General features: G+C 39.3%; 1 protein-coding gene across 3 annotated transcripts in view; it reads left to right on the top strand.

Moving 5' to 3' along the window:
- The window catches only part of COBLL1 (cordon-bleu WH2 repeat protein like 1), a 92,048-nt gene that overhangs the window by 38,547 nt on the left and 30,099 nt on the right, over positions 1 to 23,402 (top strand). For all 3 annotated transcript variants that reach the window (XM_062004735.1, XM_062004736.1, XM_062004737.1), the window contains exons 2-4: positions 13,205 to 13,384; positions 19,224 to 19,425; positions 20,320 to 20,548. In XM_062004735.1, coding sequence (XP_061860719.1) covers positions 13,205 to 13,384; positions 19,224 to 19,425; positions 20,320 to 20,548 — 611 coding nt within the window. The remainder of the gene's footprint in view (positions 1 to 13,204; positions 13,385 to 19,223; positions 19,426 to 20,319; positions 20,549 to 23,402) is intronic.

Below are 23,402 nucleotides of genomic sequence, written 5' to 3'. Positions count from 1 at the left end.
TAGCAGTCATCTGAATAAAGGTGTAAGGAAGAGAACATCTGCAGAATACTTGTTGTTTGCTGGAACCTCACTGAGTAAAACCATAGAGATAGTCTTCAAAGATCAGTTTATTAATAATCTGATCACCTATAGCATTACTACTGGCATGTCAGTTGGTATATCAGTTGCACAACACATTTTTATGTAGGATGAGCTATTTACCCAGTGCCTCATTTCTAGTACCATCTTATTTTTATGTAATATTTTAAAAATACCAATAGTATTTGCAATATTGGTCTCCTTTCAGCCCTGGGAACCTGTATAGAGAGGTGTACTATGAAATACTCCATTGTCACAAAAGCTTTCAAATTGTTCATGTTTGTTCCCCTACCTGGTGATTGAACTTAAAACGTTTCTGAACTAGCCATATCTTAGACACAATATCCACACAATATAACCTCAAAGTCTTCCCTTCTTAACTAAGCGAATTAGTTTAGAACCTGAAAGCTCATATTTCTCTATAGAGCAGATACAGCAAATAGTTTTCCTTTATTTTGTCCTACATGTAACATAAACCTGGATTGAAGGGATAACCTTAGAATGGACAGTGGTCAACTTTCATTGATCTGTACCTTGATCTTAACATCCAGCTGGTGCTTTTATCATAGAAATAAAGAGACAGTCTGTGTATCAAACAGTGATATTGATCTAGGGATGAAAGCCTAGTATCAAGGCTGATGGGCACATTATATAGATGCTGTGAGGCTGGTACAGCAGTACTTGGGCTGCTTAATGTTAAGCATAGATATTAGAGTACCACAGCATATTACAACTAACATTAAAGCAGTTTTTTTTTTACAGCACTTCTGGCAACCCAAATTTTGAGTAGAGACCTGTATGCCTGGTAAGAGCTTGGTCAAGATGAATAGAATGTCACTTTTCAACCAGCCAAGCTCCAGTTAAAAATTACTATTTTAAGTTCTACCAAAAAGAGAGGTACTTTTCATTAGCAATAACAAACTGTTCTTCGAGTGTGATTTAGGTAGAAGTAGAGGTGATGGCAAGTTAGTGACTCAATGCAAGTCTTCAGCTGAATGTTAAACATTTTCAGGTTAATCTTAGTGTAAGAATGACAGACACGGTGAAAAAAGCTCCATTAGGAATGAAATGAGAATATTTCTTAGGTGAATTTTATGTTTACAGTCCCATGTGGGTGTCTGTTCTTACGAAACATCAGCCACAGACCTAAGTAGGAAGTTCAGATGTTCCATTAGAGGATGGAAAGAGGTGTTTCCACTTCACAAACTGCTCCTTATGGTTTGCTGATACTTAAGAACAAAAGTTTAAGTCTTCCAATAGGCACAATAAATCTTAATGTTTTACAATAGCTTTTCTGTCACATACCAGAAGTTGTCTGATCGAGAACTGTGATTAAGAAAATTAGTGTTTTAAGACTTTCATTAAAAGATAAATATGGACAATCAGTGTATTACAGCATTAGAGAAGAAAGCAATGTACTGTTGAAGACTCTCTTTTCTGTGATCCATATGAAGTGTTGGAAACAAGTTAATCAATGTCCAAAGGAAGACACAGTGTTATCAGTTCTGTGATGTTTGTAATTTTTTTTTAGATTCTTGGTACCCAGTGGTGGAATTAAAAGCAAAGTTGAATGGGCCATTCAATGCTACCTTCAGTGTTTAGTTTACTTATATCAGGAAAACCTACAGACTATTTTATGTAGGAAAGAGGGAACAAAAAAGTTTGATGGTGCATTCATACAGCCATAGTTCTTAAGCAAAGGTAAAGATTCATGCTGAGTCTAGTAATTGTGTACCTATTTTATGTATTATAAAAAGATGAGTCAAAGCTGGGAGTGATTGTGCTGCTTTTGATGTCTGTGATTCTGTGATAGTTGTTTGAGGTGAGATGTCTGGACTCTTCCATTTGATTGTCTTTACAGTGGATATGCAATGGTCAGGAAAAAGCAGTTTCTGTTTTTTCCTTTCACATTTTCAGCATTTTTGTGTGTTTTGCTTGTTTAGTTTCTCTAGTCTTTAGTTTATTTCAAACTTAATTCTTGATCTGCTTGCAGACTGCTGTGATTTGCTTTCCCAGTTTATGTGAACCTTTTTGGCTGTTCCAACATTCATTTGTCTTAATCTCACGGTGCAAGACAAAAATAAATGATGGGTTCTACTGGTAGACAGTAACTTTACTTAAAGAAAAGACATATTCTCAAGTAGCAGCCTCTTAAGCTGATATATTTCATGGGCTTCTGCTGCAAACCCGAGACTCCGTGGAGTGGGGTGAATTCTGTTTTGTTAGCAGCTTTAGGGTAAACTAACACTGAAGATCTGGAACTGATGGAGTACCTCTAAAGAAAATAGAAAGAGAAATGGAGATGATGTATTAGTCTCTGCATAGTTTAGTTGATATTTTTTATCTTAGAGGATATCTTTCTTCTGGAGGTGCTTCTAAAATCATGATCTCAACTGCAAACATTATTCACTAGGTTTGACTAAGCTTGCAGTCTTATTTGGAGTAGTGTTAAAGCTAAAATTGAGACAATGTGACCGTAAAGATAACAGAAGATAAGTAAATTTAGGGACTTCCCATTCCAAATCCTGATCAGAGACTCTAAGCAGTGAGCTGTAATTTGCCAATGAGTGTGCCATAACATAAAATATATAGAAGCAAATTTACTTTTCTCTGGCAGGAGGATTTCTTGAGTCCTTCTTCTTACAAGCGTTAAAATACGTAGACTGTTGCTGATACTAGTTAGTATTAAATTCACTTGCTGAATCAAAAGAAATACAGCTATGCAGAGAGTGTTTTGATACAGCTATAGCATAACTTTTTGATCCAGAACTTTAAATGACTGAAAAAATAATAGAATTTGTTTCAAGCAACTTGTTAGAAATATGTGTGTAGGGGTGAGATGCAGCAAACAGCACTGAAAGGTGATTAAGATGTGTAGATAGCTACAAGTGATAGTCACAAGTTCTTGTGTTTTCTGAGTGTAACATTAATGAGGACAATTTCTAGAAGCTTATCAAAACCTTTTCCAAAAGTTTTAAAGGACTTCCAGTTGACTTTTTTATGTCAACTTTAGACTTGGGCTGGGAGAAGCCAGAATGGCAATGAGTGAATCCAAGATGGGAAAGAGAAATCTCTCTGAAAATGAGAAAAATGGATAACCTTGTTTTGTGGTATGAAATAAAAAGGATTTTAAGGCTGTGCTAGCGAGTATTGCAAAATGCTGAGCTTTGTGCATGCAATAAACAGGTAAATGCTGTTGTAGCTATATGCACTATGACACTGTTGACTTTAACTGAAAGCGTGCAATGTTTCCACATAAGGATGAACAGATAATTCAGGGACTCAGGAATTTTCTGCTGTTGACTAATAGCACTTAGGAAAACAGAAACTCATATTGTAAGATGTTAGCTGTTCAGATTTTGTTTTTAAATACAGATTTTTACTGAAATGTTTACTGAATATATATACCTTATTACACGTTATTCATTGCTAAATTCTGTGTTTTCACTGGTGTCTGGAAGAAAGTTTTTTTGCTTTAAGAGATTACATGCCAAGTATCAACACATAGACAGGAAAAAAGCTTCATATGCAAAGAGACATCCTGTGCTCATATATAAGCTGTTTTACTCTGACAGGGTGAGTAAGGGTCCTATTTCTTGAGTACTTTCATTTCAATCTATCACAAGGTTATGCAGAGTTGCTTTACAACATCTCTGAATCTACTTTAATAAGAAAATCTGTTTATTCCAGTTCTTAAGATAGAAGAGGAATACTTCATGTAGTATAGATGTGTCAATGCAATTGTTAATATTCAGATTAAGAACAAAAAAAAATGAAAATCAGACTGCATTTTACTAAAGGAAAGAAAGAAAAGTATCATCTATAATTGAATGACAGCTGAAGCCGACATTTCAGGTAGCCCTATACACAATAGACACTATTGAAAAGTATCTTTCATGTGTTTGATTATGTAAGTATCAAGTTCCTATTTGGGAGCTTCAACTTGAAAAACTAACAAAATGTGGATTACTGAACATGTATGTCTTATGAAAAATACATCCCTGTCCTCGCTGCCAAGGCCAGTCCTCAGGAAGCCCAGTCCCTGAAAGATAATAGAGTAATCTGGAGAATGGATGACTTTCACTTGGTGGACGAGGGTGAGGTTAAACACTGGTGAGATGCCTAAGGACTGGAGGAAGGCCAATGTCACGCCAGTCGTCAAAAAAGTCAAGAAGGAGGACCCAGGAAACTACAGGCTGGTCAGCCTCATCTCCATCCCTGCAAAGGTGATGGAACCTAGATGCCATCTCAAAACACTACACAGATTCACCAAAGGAAAATCCTGCTTCACCAACCTGATAGCCTTCTAGGAGAATATAACTGGCTGGCTAGATGAGGGGAGAACAGTGGATGTCATCTACCTTGACTTCAGCAAGGCTTTTGACACTGTCTCCCATTACATCCTCATCAGAAAGCTCAGCCAGTGTGTCTTGGATGAGTGGACAGTGAGGTGGATCGAGAGCTGGCTGAATGATAGAGCCTAGAGAGTGGTGATCAGTGGAGCCAAGTCAAGTTGGAGGCCTGTGGCCAGCAGACTTCCGCATTTGTCAGTTCTAGGGCCAGTCTTGTTCAAAACCTTCATCAACAACCTGGATGAGGGGACAGAGTGTACCCTTTGGAGACACCAAACTGTGTCACCAAACACAAAATGTCACAGACTGGCTGATTCCCCAGAATGCTGTGCTGACATTCAGCGGGATCTCGACCGGCTGAGAGTTGGGCAGAGAGGAACCTCATGAGGTTCAAGAAGGGCAAGTGCAGAGTCCTACATCTAGGAAGAAACAACCCCATGCTTCAGTACAGACTGGGGATTGATCTGCTGGAGAGCAGCTCTGCAGAGAGAGAGCTGGGATTGCTGGTTGATAATAAACTAGCTATGAGCCAGCAATGTGCCCTCATGGCCCAGAAGGCCAATGGCATCCTGGGATGCATCAAGAGGAGTGTGGCCAGCAGGTCAAGGGAGGTTCTTCTCCCCCTCTGCTCTGCCCTGGTGAGGCCTCATCTGGAGTCCTGTGTCCAGTTCTGGGCTCCCCAGCTCTAGAGAGACAGGGAAGTGCTGGAGAGAGTCCAGTGCAGGGCCATCAAGATGATCAGGGGACTGGAGCATCTTTCTTACGAGAAAAGGCTGCAGGAACTGGGGCTTTTCATCCTGCATAAGAGGAGTCTGAGGCGGGACCTCATTAATACTTATAAGTATTTGAAAGGTGTATGTCAAGTGATGGGACAACAGTTCTTTCTGTAATGTCCAGTGATGGGACAAAGAGTAATGGACTAGAAGCTGGAACACAAGAAGTTCCACTTAAGGAAAAACTATTTTACTGTTCAGGTGAGAGAGCCCTGGCACAGGCTGCCCAGGGAGGGTGTGGAGTCTCCTTCTCTGGAGGTTTTTTGAAACCCGCCTGAACACGTTCCTGTGTGACCTGATCTTGGTGGACCTTCTGTAGCAGGGGATTGGACTAGATGATCCCTACAGGTCTCTTCCATTATTTGAGAGAAAATAAAATGGGATGCTGCTTGTCCATTTGGAATATATATTTTTTGTAAAATTTGATATTAAAAAAATGTAGTTGCTCTTTGCATGAACCAGTGTTCCTTGTGATACCGTAAGTCAAATTATTACAACAGACAGACAAGTGTGTTGGACAGTAGAAAGCCGTTACTGTACTATGTTTAATGATAATTTTCAGTATCAGAGAGATGACTTATGACCTTGTTTCCCTATGACCTTTCCTGTCTTAGGTGGTTGCTATGGAAAATTTGAGTCTGTTCTGATGTTGGAATTAAATCCAAAATAATTTCAGTGAGGGCTATCAAGCTGTCTTTGTATAGTGTCTCATGTATTAGCATTCCAAACAGCAAGTGCTGTAAACATTACTAGTCCTTGATGTCAGTAGTTGAAGAGGTGGATCTGTTATGCTGTAGCCTTTGATTGTGCACAAATCTAGGAGATAGATTTTATTTTATTTTTTTTTTACTCCATTTTTTGAAGGAATGTGATCTTTATCAAAAGGAAGTGCTGGTAGTAAGTCCAATATCTAGGTCACTATCAGTTCAAGTATTTCTCATTACTTTAAAGTATCTTTCTCTAGTTACTGATAGGTAAAAATACATTATTTGTATATTTCTAATAGGATTTTTAAAAAACCCCCAAACAAATAAATAGATGCTTTATTTATTTACTGTGACAGACCTTTATTTTAAAAAAGGCTTCCACACATTCAGATCACTTGATTATTTTTTTTGGCAATCAGGAAATATGTTAGAGATAGAGCAATGACACTTTATTCTGTAGAAGTGGGATCTGAAGTACATGGAATGTTGACTTCATGGCCTTGCATGTGATTTTAAAAGGTGTATTGTTTTTCTTGACAGAATGTTCTGTCTGCATTTGGCTGAAAGAATTCTTCAGTATTTTTACCAGAACTATATTCTGGTACAAAGACTGGTGGGAATTGCAGGTGGGACTTGAGGAATTTAAATTTCTGAGAGATGAATCAATTCTCTTGGGAACAATATAATCTCAAAAGATGAGGGGTAGCTGAAAGACTTGGCATAAGCAGTGGGCTCCGGGCACGCTGGTAGTAACAGAAATACAAGCTCTGCCCAGGCTGCACCAGCTTGTATTTTTGGGATGTATTGTGAGCATCTTGGATGTCTCTCCAGCTGCCTTTTCCAGGGCTAGGAACAGTCAGAAGAAAGTTTGTTGTTTTTTTCTTTCTTTGCCTTTTTTCGTTTTCTTTCTCTTTCACTTCCTTGCTTTGTCTTAAGCAATTGATTAAATAAAAGCTATTCCAGCGTAATATATAAGCTTAAGTTGTTTATCTGGTGATAAACTGTGGGGAGCACATCCCTTCAGGTGAGTTAAGGTTGGGAGTTTTAATGTCTGAAGTAGGGAAGGTCAACCAGTTCATGAAGCTGGGACCTAAGAAGACAAGGAAAGCACGAGGACCTGCATTGTGTAGGATACTACAGCACAGTTTCCACAGGAGCTTGTATCATGAGTTGTGACCTTATTTGGTTAAAATATCTCTCTCATCTCCCTCTACGTCATAGCTAAATAAGCTGTACTTCGATTCTTTCTGTAGCTTTCCTTTACTATAGTAGCCATGAAAATAAAGAGTATATTTTCAGTTGTTCTAACTCTTTCTAATGTTTACTTTGAAAGTTAGAATAAATCTACTTAGCTCCTAGCATATCTGGAAGCTATCAGAACATAAAAGGTGCTGTGAGCGAGACTGTTTACTGAATATCATCTTTCTGACCTCTAAACTGTTGTTTTTATTTAATTGACATTTCTTTCTCTTTGTTATAGTTGTATTTTGTCTTATTAAAAATAAAGGATTTTCTCCTTTTCAGGAGAAGAAACTACCTTAACTGCTCTTTCTGACTTCAGCAAATTCATGAAAAACCAGCAACTCTCCCAGTTTGCTGAGGACTTGGTAGAGGTGAACACACGAGAACAAGCTGGGCTTTTGTATGTTCGTTCTTTACAGTGGATAAGTATTTGAAATTATGGTGTAGCTTGGAGTTACTCAGATAATTCTGGTTTTCTTTTTGGTTTATTATTAAAATTGCATGTGGAGGATAACTTTGTGAGAGAAATCACCTGTATAAGCTTCTTGGAGACCCCACAGTGCAAAAGAAGAGGGAAGGGTTTTTAGGTTAAAACTAGGTTTGCAAGTGTATTTCCAGCATTGTGTCACTTACTGCTCTTGATTTGTACCTGTAGATGTAATTGTGGTAATGAATTATTCTTGGGGTCCAGTATCAGCTCTGGAGTGGTAAGAGTTCAGGGCTCCCCTTACCTGTCAGGCAGCCTCTCCTGTGGCAAGGCAGAGACACAAACTCAAGAAAAGAAAGACATAGACCAAATGTAAATACTTTGTTCTAAGAAGGAGAGAGTTCATGAAAAATGAAGAAAAAAGGAGACAAGGCATCTGGAAACAGAAAATGAAAGTATTGGGTTCCCTGCTGTTTATTAAGAGGTTGCCAAAAACTCTGTGTGACTTCTGAGAAAGTATGCTTGGAGATTTTTCCTCCTTTGTGTAGGCAGGGCAGGAAATGTAAGCATAACTAACTGCAAAGAACAGGCAGATGTCCCTTCCAACCCCTACCATTCTATGATTCTATGTGCTAGAGATGGGTAGAGCCCATAGCTCTCTATGTAGGGATTCAGCCAGCCTTGTTACACTGCTCGAACCCTTCTCTGTGTGTGTGTATGTCCATGGAACTTCATCTATCTAGCTGTTGCACACAAGTTTTCACAAGAGTTTTATCAATTCTACCTGTCTACAGTGTAAGTTAGACACTATATAAAGCCACCTTTTACTCATGTGGGCAGTGCTCTTCAGAGTTCCAGCAATGAAGTTGCATTTGTCTGCTGAATGGAAAATGGAGTCCACTAGTATTTGCAAACAAATCTTTCTGTGGCATGTAGTCTTCAAAGACTAAATTCTGAGTTTAGTTGTGATAAATATCTTTTAACAGTACTTTGAAGTCACTTAAATATGTAGGAATGAATAAAGAATTTTAAAAGCAGAACTGCTTCACTTTGCACCTGGATTTTTCTTTTGTATTAATGTCATAGAGTGAGAATTTAGTTTTGGGGTTTTATGGTTGTTTGTTTTAAACAGCTGTATTGGTGCTCTATGTTGGCTAATAATTTCTTTTTGTCAGTTATATGAAAGCTGAAAGTCATGCAAAAAAAGCCCCAAACAAGTCAGGGAGGAGTAAAAAGAAGTTTGATTGAACATCTTGTAGTATTCATATAGCCCACAAACAACCCAGAAACGCTGTTGTCGAGACCAAGGTTAAATTTGCAGCTAATGCCACACATCTTAATTGTATGCGAAGTGCACCAAAACTGATATAAAACATTAACACAGAGGAGGTATAAATTTTGATGACAAGTCCTCATCCACTGTGTTTGGAGGTCTGTGAGTAGTCCTGATTAGCTCTGGGAGGCTGTGAATAGTTAATTATTCAGCACGGAGTTCTGAAGTTCAAAACTCTAAGCACTTTAAACAACAGCTCGGTCATGTGAAGTCTGATTATACAGTCGCCTTTTGCAATGCTGCTCTGGACCTTGTTTGCTCTTCATTGTGAGTGATTTTAAACTTTGTTTTCCCAAGAAAGATTTGTGGTTTTAATTGTTATATGCTAGATCTTTTGTTGTGATTCGGTAAGACAATTATAGAAGTAAATTTCTTTGGTTACATTGGTCGGTTATCTTTGGTAAACAAATTTTGGTACAGCTCCAGAATCTAAATTGCAAAAATATTTTTGGAAATAGAGGTGTAGAGAGTTTTTCTTTTATACCATTTTGGATAAATTAAAGTGTTTACATTGAAGAGTACACTGACTTGTCACTAAGATGAGAAAGGCTAGTGGGAAAATTAGAATGGGAAACCAGCGTAGATGAGGGGGAAAATAGCATATTGTGACTGAAATGTCAAGAAATATCAAAAAACAGTAGTATCGGTTGTACTGCTATTTTATTACTGTATAGAAGTGAATAGATTTGAGCTGGTAGGATTTATTTTAAATGATTTTAATAGTCAAAAGAAAAATTTGGGGAGGAAAAGTGTGATTATTCCCTCACCTATCGTATATGTTAATCATTGTGTCAATATAAGTAGGCTTCATACTGCATAGTACAGTATTACTTTTTATACGAATCCAGTAAATCTGTTAGGAATATGCACCAACATGGTCCTTTGCGTAACACAAGGAGGGAAAAAAACAATTTATGTTTTTGAATATATATATTTAAAAGCTAGTTTTGAAGGGGGAAGGAGATAAAACCAGGCCCAGTATTGGAGGATGAAACCTACACAATTGACTTCCTTCTTGAAATGCCTGTATACCAATGCATGCAGCATGGGGAATAAACAGAAGCTGGAAGTCAGTGTACGAGCACAGGATTATGGTCTTGTGGCAATTACAGAGACAAGGTGGGACGGCTCACATGACTGGGGTGTGGTCATGGATGGCTGTGTCCTTTTTAAGAAAGACAGGCCAGGTGGTGGAGTTGTTGTTTATGTGAGAGAGCAACTGGAATGTACTGAATTCTGTCCAGGTGAGGATGATGGACAAGTTGAGAGTTTGTGGGTTAGAGTTAAGGGGCAGGCTAGCACGTGTGACACTATTGTAAGTGTCTAATTTTACAGGCCACCTGATCAGGATGGGGAAGTTCATGAGGCTTTCTACAGGCAGCTCATAGCAGCCTCAAAGTCACAGGCCCTGGTTCTCATGGGGGATTTTAACTACCTAGACATTTGCTGGAAGGCCTCCATGGCTAACCACTTACAGTCCAGGAGGTTCCTTCAGTGCATCAATGACAACTTCTTGATGCAAATGGTGGATGTGCCAACTAGGAGAGGGTCTCTGCTGGATCTTATGAACAAGCAGGATCTGCTTGAAGCAGTGAAGGTTGAGGGCAGCCTTGGCTGCAGTGACCACAAGATGGTGGAGTTCAGAACCTTGTGTGGCCTGAACAGAACACCAAGTAGGATCAAAACCCTGGACTTTAGCAGGGTCAACTTTGGCCTTTTCAAGCAATTGCTAGAGGACAACCCATGGCACAGGGTACAAGAAGGCAAAGGGGCCCAAGATCGTTGATCTATATTCAAGGATCACTTTTTCCAAGCTCAGGATCAGAGCATCCCAGTGGGTAGGAAATCAAGAAAGGGAGCGAGGAACCCCACATGGTTAAACAGGGAACTGCTGGGCAAACTCAAGTGGAAGAAGAGAGGTTAGATATCATGGAAGGAAGGGATGGCCACTTGGGATGAGTAGAAGACTGTCATCAGAATATATAGGGAGCCAAATGTGTCTCAGACTCCTAACATCCTCTCAAGTGAGGATTTTCCATGTTTCTGAAAATAGGAGTTCTTCACTGCAAATTGCGGACTGAAAAGCATTTGAAGCACAAGTAGTGTTCTCTTCTGTTCTTCCAGTTATAGGGAATGATGAGAAAAGAAACCAACAGAAAAAGAGACAGGAGATCAATACCTGGATCCAAGCCTAGAGTCACTGGCAGAATGTTGAGTTTTTTGATCATGGGTTGGTCTACATGTCACCAGGACTGCTGGGGACAGTCGGGGTACATCTGTCTCAAAAGAGGAAAAGATTATTGCCAAGATGAGTTGTGGAGTCTCCTCCTCTGGAGACATTCAAAACCCACCTGGACAAGTTCCTGTGTGACCTCTAGGTGGTCCTGCTCTGGCAGGGGGGTTGGACTAGATGATCTTTCAAGGTCCCTTCTGGCCCTTGAGGTTCTGTGATTCTGTTAACTCGGAGAGCTAAAGCTTCGTTGGAATTGTGCCTTGTAAGGGAGATCAAGGACAAAAAAAAAAAAAGGACTTCTTCAAATACATTGTGGAAAAAACTAACAATGTAGGCCCACTGCTGAATGAGGTGGGTGCATTGGTGACAGAGGATACAGGGAAGGCAGTTAAGAATGCCTTCTTTGCTTCTTGTCTATACTGCTGAAGACTGGGACAGGAGCCCCAGACTCCAGAGGAAGCCCGGTTAAAGGAGGCGTTTTGTTTGGTTGATGAGGACTGGGTTAAGCATCAGTTGAGCAACCTGAATGTACATAAATCCATGGACCCTGATGGGATGCACCTGCAGGTGCTGAGGGAGCTGGTAGAAGTCATTGCTGGACCACTCTCCATCATCTTCAGTAAGTCATGGAGGACAGAAGTGCCTGAAGACTGGAGGAAGGCAAATGTCACTCCAGTCTTCAAAAAGGGTAAGACGGAAGAGCCGGGCAACTACAGGCTGGTCAGCCTCACCTCCATCCATCGAAAGGTGATGGAACATCTTATCCTGGGTACTATCTCCAGGCATATAAAGGACAAGAGGGTCATTAGGAGTAGTCAACATGGCTTTACAAGGGGAAGCCATGTTTGACCAACCTTATAGCCTTTTGTGAAGATAGTGGTGGATAGATGGTGGTAGTACAGTGGATGTGGTTTACCTTGATATCAGTAAAGCATTTGACACGATCTCCCACAGCATCCTCACAGCAAAAGTGAGAAAAAGCCGGCCAGATGATCAGATAGTGAGGTGGATTGTTAACAGGTTGAAGGGAAGAAGGCAGAGAGTTGTGATCAGTGGGGCTGGAAGTCTGTGTCTAGTGGAGTCCCTCAGGAATTGGTGCTGGGACTGGTACTGTTCAATATATTAATTATTGACCTTGATTAGGGAACAGAGAACACTGTCAGCAAGTCTGCTTATGATCCTAAACTGAGGAGAGCGACTGACACACCAAAAGGCTGTGCTGTCATTCAACGAGACCTGGACAGGCTGGAGAGTTGGGCGGGGAGAAATCTAATGAAATTTCCAGTTCTGGGCCCCTCAGTTCAAGAAGGACAGGCAGCTGCTGGAAAGTGTTCAGTGCAGGGCCACAAAAATGCTGAAGGCAGTGGAGCATCTCCTTTCTGATAAAAGGCTGAGGGAGCTGGGGCTCTTTAGCCTGGAGAAGAGGAGACTGACGGGTGATCTCTTTAATGCTTACAAATAGTTAAAGAGTGAGTGTCAGGAGGATGAAGCCAGACTCTTCTTAGTGATGTCCAGTGATAGGACAAGGGGCAATGGGTACAAGCTAGGACTCAAGAGGTTCCAAAGAAGCATAAGGAAAAACTTTGTCACTGTGAGGGTGAGGGAGCAATGGAATGGGCTGCTGAGATGAGTTGTGGAGTCTCCTTCTCTGGAGACATTCAAAATCCACCTGGTTGAGTTCCTGTGTGACCTACTCTAGGTGGTCCTGCTCTGGCAGGGGGTTGGACTAGATGATCTTTCAAGGTCATCCTTCCAATCCTTCCATCCCTTCCAATCCTTATGATTCTGTGATCCTATGATACCTTTTTTGTTTTGGGCTTGATGTTTATGAGGTGCTTTTATTTTCGTTTAATAAATACTTTAGCCTGTTGTATCTCTGTCACCACTGGTCATGTGTTTAAAACATTCTCTTATCCCTTCTTTGCACATATAATTTACACAGTCCAAGTGAAAGCAAGTACATGTAGTTCATCCCTGTTCTGAAACTTACTAGTTTGCCAGTACGGAATCATATGTATAAATACATACTTGACTTTTAATTTTCATTCACTTATTTCAGAAGAAAATCTAAAGCGCCGCCTCCTCCATGTGAAAAAAAACCCATTACCGTTTCTGCATTTGATGACACAGAATCGACCAATCTCATCATGGAACAGAAAGAGAATGTTATCGACAAAGATATTGAACTCTCAGTGGTCCTGCCAGGAGATGTGATCAAATATACTACAGTTAATGGGAGGTAAGTTACCCAGAATGACAGTTTTGTTTCCTTTTATTTCCTTGCTCAAGTTTACTTCAACCTTCTTCCAGGTTTAATCATGCAGTAAAACACTGAGTGATGCTGTATAGGCCTGAACGTTGAGGAAGAGCAACAACGCTGGTGAAAGGTCTGGAGCACAAGTTTGGGGAGGAGTGGCTGAGGTTATATGTCTGGAGAGGAGGAAGCTAAAGGGAGACATGATCAATCTCTACAACTACCCGAAAGGATGTTTTAGTGATTGGTCTCGTCTACCAACTAACAAGTGAAAAGACAAGAGGAAATGGCCTTGAGTTGCACCAGAGAAGTTTAGATTGGACATTAGGATAAATGTCTTCGCTGAAAGGGTTGTCAAGTGTTGGAACAGGTTGTCCAAGAAATGTGGTTGTCACCATCCCTGGAGGTATTTCAAGACATACGGTGCTTAGAGGCTGTCATATAATGGGGAATTTGGCAGTGTCAGCTTTCAGTTGGGCTTGACCATCTTAAAGGTTTTTCCACTCTAAATGATTCTGCGATTCTACTATGATTTTTGTGTAGATGTGGAAACACAGACCTTATGCATTTATCTACCTTTTGGAGACTTCTCTGAGATTCAGAAATTCTGCATGGCACCTATCAGGATGCATTGCTATATGTGTTGTTCTTCTCAGTGATGGCAAATCTCTAGAAATATACTGGTTTGAACAAATCACTGAATTTTCCCCTCATAATTTTTCCTTAGACTTCAAGATGAATTCCTTCATCCTGTTTAGGTACAAAGTCAAGTGTTCAGCATTTGCTCAACACTATTATGTGTAGATTACTAGTGGTCTTAATAACAGGTGTTATCCCATCGGACAAAAGCTATAATGCTTCAAAGACATAGTTTCTAGCTACAGCTTTAGATTTTTTTTAAAAACAAATATGTTTTGCTTCAGCTGTTCTTTATTTGAAGTCCATATTTCAGGCTGCTAATTGGTAGCATAGATTGTGTGTATAACTCTCAAGTCACCTTTAGTTCAGAAAGACTTGGACGTTAACTGATGAGTTGAAATAATAAATCGTGAAACTTAAAATGTTAAACTAATTTTCATAGCAACCCTAGTAAAGGAGGTTCCTGTGTGAGTCCTTGTATGGATTAGAACAGTTAGGATGCTAGTTTGTTGCCTTTCAGAGCTGAAATATAGAGATTATTTGTATGTTGTGCTTGTGTTAGTGTGTTGCAAGTGTCTTTGCTACAGACTTTTTTTCCTTTTATTATTTATTTATTTAAACAAGGTAATGTAAATTTATAGTTACACCTACTTCACATCGAAATGAGAGAAAAGGCCTGACTTTAGTCTGCTTGCATGCTTTGTCATTTGCCAAAGCTCATGAGGTATTGCTTGGACATCAAATACCAGCTTCTTCACCAGAGCTGAAGTGGATTAATTTCTATGGATTTTTTTTTCTCCCCATATTCCATGTGATTTTTCAGGATATTTAAGTGTATATTTCTCAGCATAATTTTTCTGAAATAATTGGTGACTACTGTGATGCTTTATGATCTTCTTGCTAGTGTGTTTACAACAAGGAGTAGTACGTCTGTAGGCAAAGCGCCTTCCTCTATTTTTAAAATTTCTTGAAAGTGAGACAACTCGTGTGCACTGCCAGACATTTATCTTTCTTCCTTTCACTCCCTTTGTCCACACTTATAAGTATTGTGTGCCCTCTTATTTTGTTTTGCTTAGAACAAGGCGCTGGAGAGGCATATTGCAGGTATCTTCATGAGGTTGAATTACATTGATATAAGAACTCAGTGTTCAAGACAGAGCTCACAGGCTTATCAAGGAATGCACACACTTCCCAACCAGTTTTATTATCATACAATTGTGTTTTTTTAAAAAATGAAGATACTGTGTGTGATTTATTTCACAAATGGTTCTCTTGCAAATAAGTACCTGTATTAGCCTGCTAGACTCACTCAGTATGATGGGAGATACTGTGCAGGACTTGCAGTCTGCTGTGAAATGTATTTCAAACTTCTGTTTTTGTTCTGTCTTGATAGTTGTGTTTTATGGACAAATAGACAAGTTCCCTTTAGAAATTATATAAACAGATAAATTGCTAATATATCTCTATCCTGTTCATAATCAGAGGTGAACAGTTTCAAAGCTCCTGAGGAGAAAATATCTTTTTTAATGTCATACTAGAAAAAACAAAACTGTGAGTTTGTACAGCCATGAGCTCAAGTTCTGTAATCCACTGTTGTCAGATGAAATTGGGTTGATTTGCTTCCTGCTTTGGCATACTGGACAGCAGGAGCTATGTAGAATAAAACAAGATGTTACATAGATAAATATCCTGATAGAGTACAAGTAGGCAGAAGAGGATCAGAATGAAATCCAACCAAACATAGTTTTATAGAAAAATGTTACAAGAGAGAATAATTCCTGATCCTCAAGTTGATATATGGACTTAAAAATCTTCTCCATTCCTTCAAAATACAGCATAGGCCTGAAGTAATTTCTGCTACCACATAATTAAAAAACAAACTTGAAATATTTTATTTAGCAGTTTGATGATTTTAAGTTAGGAAGCAATGCAGAGTTTGAAAAAGTTTTTTCATTATTGCATAATTACTTCCCATTCTATAAATCAGTAAATTAACTTAAAAGTTTCAAGGGCCAAAATGATAGTGACATACATTTTATTTGGAAATGATGTGTCAAAGAGTTCTGCGGGTGACATGTTTAGGGCTTCAGTTTCAGATCTTAGCTTTTATTCTCTTAGAGTCCTTTGTGAGTTTCCATTTGATCCATTCCTGAGTATTTTCAGTCATTAGTGTGTTGTTAACAAACTATTGGTATATTCTGTATAGCTAGCTACTGAATAACAAGCTTTGTGGTGTTGCCTTCTTTATTGTCCTTACACTTGTTAGTAACACATTCTGGGGGTTTTGGTGTTTTCTGGTTTTTTTCATGAAAACAAATGTCTTTGTTTTCTTTGGAGAATAGGATTAGTAAATATTTTTGCAAGGAAAGCTACAAAGCCATAGGCTTAAGTAATTAGAGATCACATACCCAGCAATTCCATCCCTAATGAGGAATACTTTTACTAGTTAGTGACAGAGTTCTGTTTCTTGAGTACTGTGCCTGTTACGATGGGAAGACCTTCTTCCTAAAGTTTGATCGTGTAAAAATCTCTACTTTTGGTTTTAAAGTAGCAAGTCTCTGGCCCTTGTTTTTGGAGAACAGCACAGAAATTCAATGTATTTTTTCAGTTAAACACTTGATCCAGTATTTGAAGTGACACCTTCAATTATTGGTTACAAACATAGCATGATTTGGTATATGTAAAGGTTTATCACCTATCATCACAGTATGTGATGTAATGAGAGGCTATTATTAGCCACTTTTAATTGTTACTTGGTCAGGCAGGAATAACCAAAGGAAAACATGAGAGATGAAAGGATGCAGGAATATGTAAATAAATTTATGATCATGAGATTCTGTGGTTCTGTTATCACGGTATTTCCAGAAAAGTAAGTAATGTAATTAAGTTAAAGAAGTTGCAAATAAAGATTTTACTGAAATTAGATAAAGGAGGGCAAACAGGTGATGTTCTCCAAGACAGCTGATGGCCACTTCATACAGTTTTACTAAATATTAATTATGGAAGATGTTAAATTTACTTTATGAATTCCTTTACCAAAAATCTTTGAAAGCTTTAGCAAAAAAAACTTTACAAGTTTTGAAAGATGTGATTATGAAAAAGATTTCTTTTTTGTCGCTGTAGAAACATCCGTCTAAAACAACTGTTGAAGGTTTCTTGGCCTCTGACAGAGGAGGGAACTCAAAGTCTAGCATCTTCCAGTCAAATTATTTCTGGAAATACCAATGGAAAGCAAATTTTCACTGAATCAATGTTTCCGTGTACTAATTTGCATACACATCTGTTGCTTTTGAGCAGCTATGTTTCTCACTAGTCATTCTGTCACTTCTTGTGAGTCTAGTTAACATGAGGACTTGCCCGTGTCACTGTGATGCATTTCCATAGGATAGCTTTCTGTGATCTTTGCTTGTGAATTTCTTGTCTTAGTCACCTTCCAAGTTCTTACTCTTCTCCAATAAGTGAAGGCCAGAGGAAGGGCATTTTTTAAAACTATGCAGTGTATAAAAATGCACCAGGAGAGAAGTAGCAGGTAACTTATTGGATAGATTGTTGACCAGAAAAGTCACTACATAAGTAGTGTCTTCTGTCTTCTCTGGCTTCCTCCTCCCCTACCCTGCCTCAGGTAAAAAGGTGGAATGGCATCATTTGCATTTGCACATCTTTTCTTATTAGAATTATAATTAGAGATAAATGTACTTGCTCTATTACAGGTTAGAAGTACAAGAAATAGAGTACCACCTTCTTTCATCTAATTGTAGCATTTATGAAATATACGAGAGAATTGAAATAAACTTTCTGGTTTTGCAATGTAAAACAGGAGGAATAGTTATTTTTCTGCAGTGCTCAGTGCATTTCTCATGGTGTTCCTCAGGCTGATATCTATTATGTCAGTGAAGGCACAGGAGCATATTACATTCTTCTATACCTTTTCAGCCCATCTAATAGCTGCCTTTTGACACCTCGGAGCGTCATTTCTGCATGTTTTTTGCCTTTATTGTTCCTCCTGCCTTTGTCTCCTGAGACAAGTATTCTCCTGACACTTAAGCAGGCAGAAACTTTCCTCTGGGGGAAAAAAAAAAAGATGACAGGTCTGGAGTAACTGTATCTCTGAGCTTTTAAATAGTTTCAAATTCAAACTCAGTCCAGCCCTGGTTCTAGGAGTTAGAAGGTAATTTGCTGAAGGAAAACTTGTTCTTTAAGACCAAGGGAAGACAAAAATGATATTTTAGGGTTAATTAAATGAGGAGGGGAACAGTGTTCACAGTAATAGCCAACATTGTGTAATTCTTAATTATTTTTACAGAACTGTATCATATGAATAGTCTGTTTTAAATGTATTCACGATCTTTATTATCTAAAACCCTGCTTAGCTTGATGTCTCTTTGCGGAAGCTGTCCATTTCCACATTGGGCCATGCTACCAGAATATTTGTGTCTGTTATGAGATTGCATCTAGAATGTAAGATTTCTGATTGTCCTGGTTTAGGCCCATCAGGGAACAAAAGACCACAATTAGCCTCAAGTACCAAAAACAAGAGACGTAGCATTAGTGACTGCATATGAAAAATTTTGTTTGCCATACTTCATTCGGAAAAGGACATCTGTTGTAAGACAGAGCTTCACAAGATACTGTATTCAACTACTATATTGTCATTTAGCTTCTTTCCCTTTGTCTGTATTAAACACGTGGCTCTCGTTTTGAGATTCTGTAGTGCAAGACCTTCTTCAAAGGTTACTTCTTCAAACTTTATTTCTTCTACTTCCTCCAAATGGCTCATACTCAGAATTTCTGAATTATAACCTCAGAATTTAAAAAAAATATACAAAAAAAAGGTAGAAAAACATAAAATGTCAAATGAGGTGGCTAATCTACAGGTCCCTGCTGACCTTTACAAAAGCACCACTTTGCACAGGAAAAGAATTTCTCCCTTCACTCAAGCACTTTGTCATACTTATGTGCAAGCTGGTTTCATTTTCTTTTTAGTGGGTTATTTTTTAGGTGTCATGAAATTTTTTTGTTTGTTGTTTGGAGGCTTATTATGTGGAAGATATTTAAAGTTGGTGCCTGTCAGTAATTGTGTAGTCATGGAAAGGGAAGGATGACTTAGGTTAAACATTTCACAGCTTGTTTTGTTATAGCCTACTTAATTGTCATCTGTTGTGATGATTCTATTTGTCTTTTACAGGAAGCCCATGATGGACTTGTTGATCTTTCTCTGTGCACAGTATCATTTAAATCCATCAGGTTATACTATAGAGCTGGTATCAGCAGAAAATAGCCAGATTAAATTCAAACCCAACACACCGGTGGGAATGCTTGAAGTTGAAAAGGTGATTGTAAAGCCAAAACAAATAGATAAGAAGAAACCTGCTCCTGTTATACCAGAGGTGAGAACTAAAATTTAAGTGTGTTAAGAAATTGGAATCCCTATTGTATTCAACAAGTTGAGTTGGTTGCTCAGCCTCTTGTTTCAGCTTTTCCTATTGTCTGTCACCCTCTTGCCATACACCTCTGTGAAATGCTTAGCTCTGTGTTCTTGATAACCTCCTTTTAGGTAAAATGTATCATAGTTTGTTGCAGCAAACATCTTTGCTGCTGAAAGAAGGAAACATTACAATATTATTTGAAATCCTACGCCTTACTGTCCTTTTGACAAGTTCTGCAGATGAAGTGTTGCTGAATAAAGCCTTCCACAAACTGAAAATACACAACTTGGACCATCTGTCATGCTGTAATATATATGGCCTTCTGATTGTGTGTTCATTTTCCTTTAATGCATACTGTACTTTTTTGTTGTTACTCAGCTTTTTTTCTGTGTCCTTTAGAGGGCAGATCTTCTAGAAATACTAAAGCAACTTCTGGGTATTGCCTAAATCTTTCTTTCTGCCTTTGTCCTTTTGCTATACAGAAAAATACTGGGTTTAAATTTACCTAAAACACTTAAAGAGGGCTATGGGAGAGTCTCTGCTAGTCTTTTACCTTTACCCTACTTGTGTGCACACAGGCACACACTCATGGCTCATTTGCTGACTTCTACTGCTACTTAATGTAACCTAGTAGGGCATCTCACTCCAGGCATATACGCTGCTAGCCAGGCAAATGACACATGCTGAAGGAGGAACAGACTATTTCATGTGTCCATATGTAGAAAGGAATCGCAAAATAGTTCTTAGTTTCTCTTTTGATGTTTCTGAATTCCTGTGATTGCTCTAAAGTTGTTATAAAAATAGCAGTTGCTTTATAATTTGTGCTGATATTCATTGGAATTTTCTTCTCTTTAGCAAACAGTAAGGGTAGTGATAAACTACAAGAAGACACAGAAGACAGTAGTAAGAGTTAGTCCACATTCACCCCTTCAAGAACTCATACCAATTATCTGTAGTAAATGTGACTTTGATCCTTCACACACTCTACTGTTGAAGAATTACCAGTCTCAAGAACCCCTTGATGTGACAAAATCTCTTAATGACCTTGGGCTAAGAGAATTATATGCCCTGGATATCAGTCGAGGTAAGATAACATGTAATTTGCAGTTACGGAAAAGATAATTTCTTAGTATTTCAGTAATATTTATATTTTGTTGGGTTTTTTTCTTATGAAGAAGGTAATTTCTAGCAATGTAGTAGATATTTTGTTAGTCTGCAAAATTGAAATTGGGACAAGTTAACCTGTACTTACGTTTGAGAAATGGTATATAAAAGTTGTATTCTGTAACAGTGTTAGGTACTAGCAAAGATGGCTAAGTACAAATCATCACATAAAAGCAACCCCTTCTTTTCCTTCACCTACTCTTTCCCCAAAAAGACCAACAATACTGTATTTCCTTTGGGTTGTAGAAAATTTACAGAATCATGATAAGCTGAAAAAAGCAGAAACATTAGAGATACTTAGATTTGGGTTTAGGTTTTTTTTAAATGTAAAAAATGTTAGATTATTGTGGTGCTATTGATGTATATTTGTGTGCTGATTGGTAATTTTATATATCGTGAAGGAAAAATTGTTCTTTTTAAAATTGTGGTCCAACAGGGGCACGATGAATTAACTTGCTTATTTGTACAGACATTTGTATGCCTGATTTCAACTTTAGCTGTAAGCCTATCTTTTTCATGAAGGATTTATTGCATTGTGACAAAAACTATACAAGCGGTATATCTAGAAGGGAGACAGTGGTTCTTAGCTGACAGCTACCATGAGAATGTGAGCCCACTGAAGAACAAGGAAGGTGCCCTGCTGACAGAGGATGCAGAGAAGGCAGAACCACTGAATGCCTTCTTTGCCTCAGTCTTCACTACCAGGGCTGGCCCTTGGGAAACCCAGTCACTGGAGGATAGTAGGATGGTCTGGAGAATGGAAGACTTCTGCTTGGTGGACAAAAATGAGGTTAGAGACCTGTTGGGCAAGCTGGACACCCACAAATCTGTGGGGCCTGATGAGATGCAGCCATGAGTTCTGAGGGAGCTGGCTGATGTTATTGCTCCGTCATTTTTTAATTAATCATAGAGGACCTGTGAGGTGCCTGAGGACTGGAGGAAGGCCAGTGCCACTCTAGTCTTCAGAAAGGGCAAGAATGAGGACCCGGAAACCTACAGGCTGGTCAGCCTCATTTCCATCCCTGCAAAGATGATGGGACAGCTCAACTTGGATGCCATCTCAAAACACATGAAGGAACAGATGGTTATCAGAGGGACTCTACACAGATTCACCAAAGGAAAATCCTGCTTCACCAACCTGATTGCCTTCTAGGAGAATATAACTGGCTGGCTAGATGAGGGGAGAACAGTGGGTATCATCTACCTTGACTTCAGCAAGGCTTTTGACACTGTCTCCCATTACATCCTCATCAGAAAGCTCAGCCAGTGTGTCTTGGATGAGTGGACAGTGAGGTGGATCAAGAGCTGGCTGAATGACAGAGCCCAGAGAGTGGTGATCAGTGGAGCCAAGTCAAGTTGGAGGCCTGTGGCCAGCAGACTTCCGCATTTGTCAGTTCTAGGGCCAGTCTTGTTCAACATCTTCATCAATGATCTGGATAAGGGGACAGAGTGTACCCTCAGCAAGTTCCCTGATGACACCAAACTGGGAGGACTGGCTGATTCCCCAGAGGCTGTGCTGCCATTCAGTGGGATCTCAACTGGCTGAGAGTTGGGCAGAGAGGAACCTCATGAGGTTCAAGAAGGGCAAGTGCAGAGTCCTGCATCTGGGAAGGAACAACCCCATGCACCAGTACAGGCTGGGCATTGATCAGCTGGAGAGCAGCTCCGCAGAGAGAGAGCTGGGAGTGCTGGTTGATAAGCTAACCATGAGCCAGCAATGTGCCCTTGTGGCCAAGAAGGCCAATGGCATCCTGGGATGCATCAAGAGGAGTGTGGCCAGCAGGTCAAGGGAGGTTCTTCTCCCCCTCTGCTCTGCCCTGGTGAGGCCTCATCTGGAGTCCTGTGTCCAGTTCTGGGCTCCCCAGCTCCAGAGGGACAGGGAAGTGCTGGAGAGAGTCCAGTGTAGGGCCATCAAGATGATCAGGGGACTGGAGCATCTTTCTTATGAGGAAAGGCTGTGGGAACTGGGGCTTTTCATCCTGGATAAGAGGAGTCTGAGGCAGGACCTCATTAATACTTACAAATATTTGAAAGGTGTATGTCAGGTGGGTGAGGTGACACTTTTTTCTGTAGTGTCTAGTGATAGGACTAGGGACAATGCACAAAAGCTGGAACACAATAAGTTCCACTTAAGGAAAAACTATTTTACTGTTCAGATGAGGAAGCCCTGCATTAGGCTGCCCAGGAATGGTGTCCAGTCTGGAGATTTTCAAAACCTGCCTGGATGCATTCCTGAGTGACTTGATCCTAGACAGATGTGCATGAGCAGGGAGGTTGTACTAGAGGATGTTTAGAAGTCCCTTCCAACCCCTACTGTTCTATGTTTTTATGATATTTTTTGTTTGGCTAATGCTTTCATCTACAGACTGGCAGATCAGCCTTTTGGACAGTATGATATGTGCTTCATTTGAATCAGCAACCAAAAATCGTTAGGAGAGAATATGAGGGCATATATGCTTTCTACTCAGTAGTGCCCTGCCAGGAAACTTAGGTCTACTTCAGTTCTCTTGATAGAAAGTAGTTCAGCATATCAGTTTTGCATACAGCATCAAAGCTCTGATTGTTTTGCTTTGTTTATGAAAGTAAGTGGTGAGGTAATGCTTCTTACTTAATAGACTTTGAAAATTTTGTTTTATGCAGATGATATTTTTACATTCCTCTTTTCCAATTTTGGACTGCCTGACAATCTAAAACTTAAAGAACAAGCTCTTCTATATGCTCATTTTCCTACTTCCTTCAGAAATAAAAGTTGAGCACCTCTCGTTATTTACAGT

Source organism: Colius striatus, chromosome 11 (assembly GCF_028858725.1).
Source record: "Colius striatus isolate bColStr4 chromosome 11, bColStr4.1.hap1, whole genome shotgun sequence".
Lineage (NCBI taxonomy): Eukaryota > Metazoa > Chordata > Aves > Coliiformes > Coliidae > Colius > Colius striatus.
Note: the sequence above shows the minus strand (reverse complement) of the source record. Positions and strands in the feature narration are given on the sequence as shown.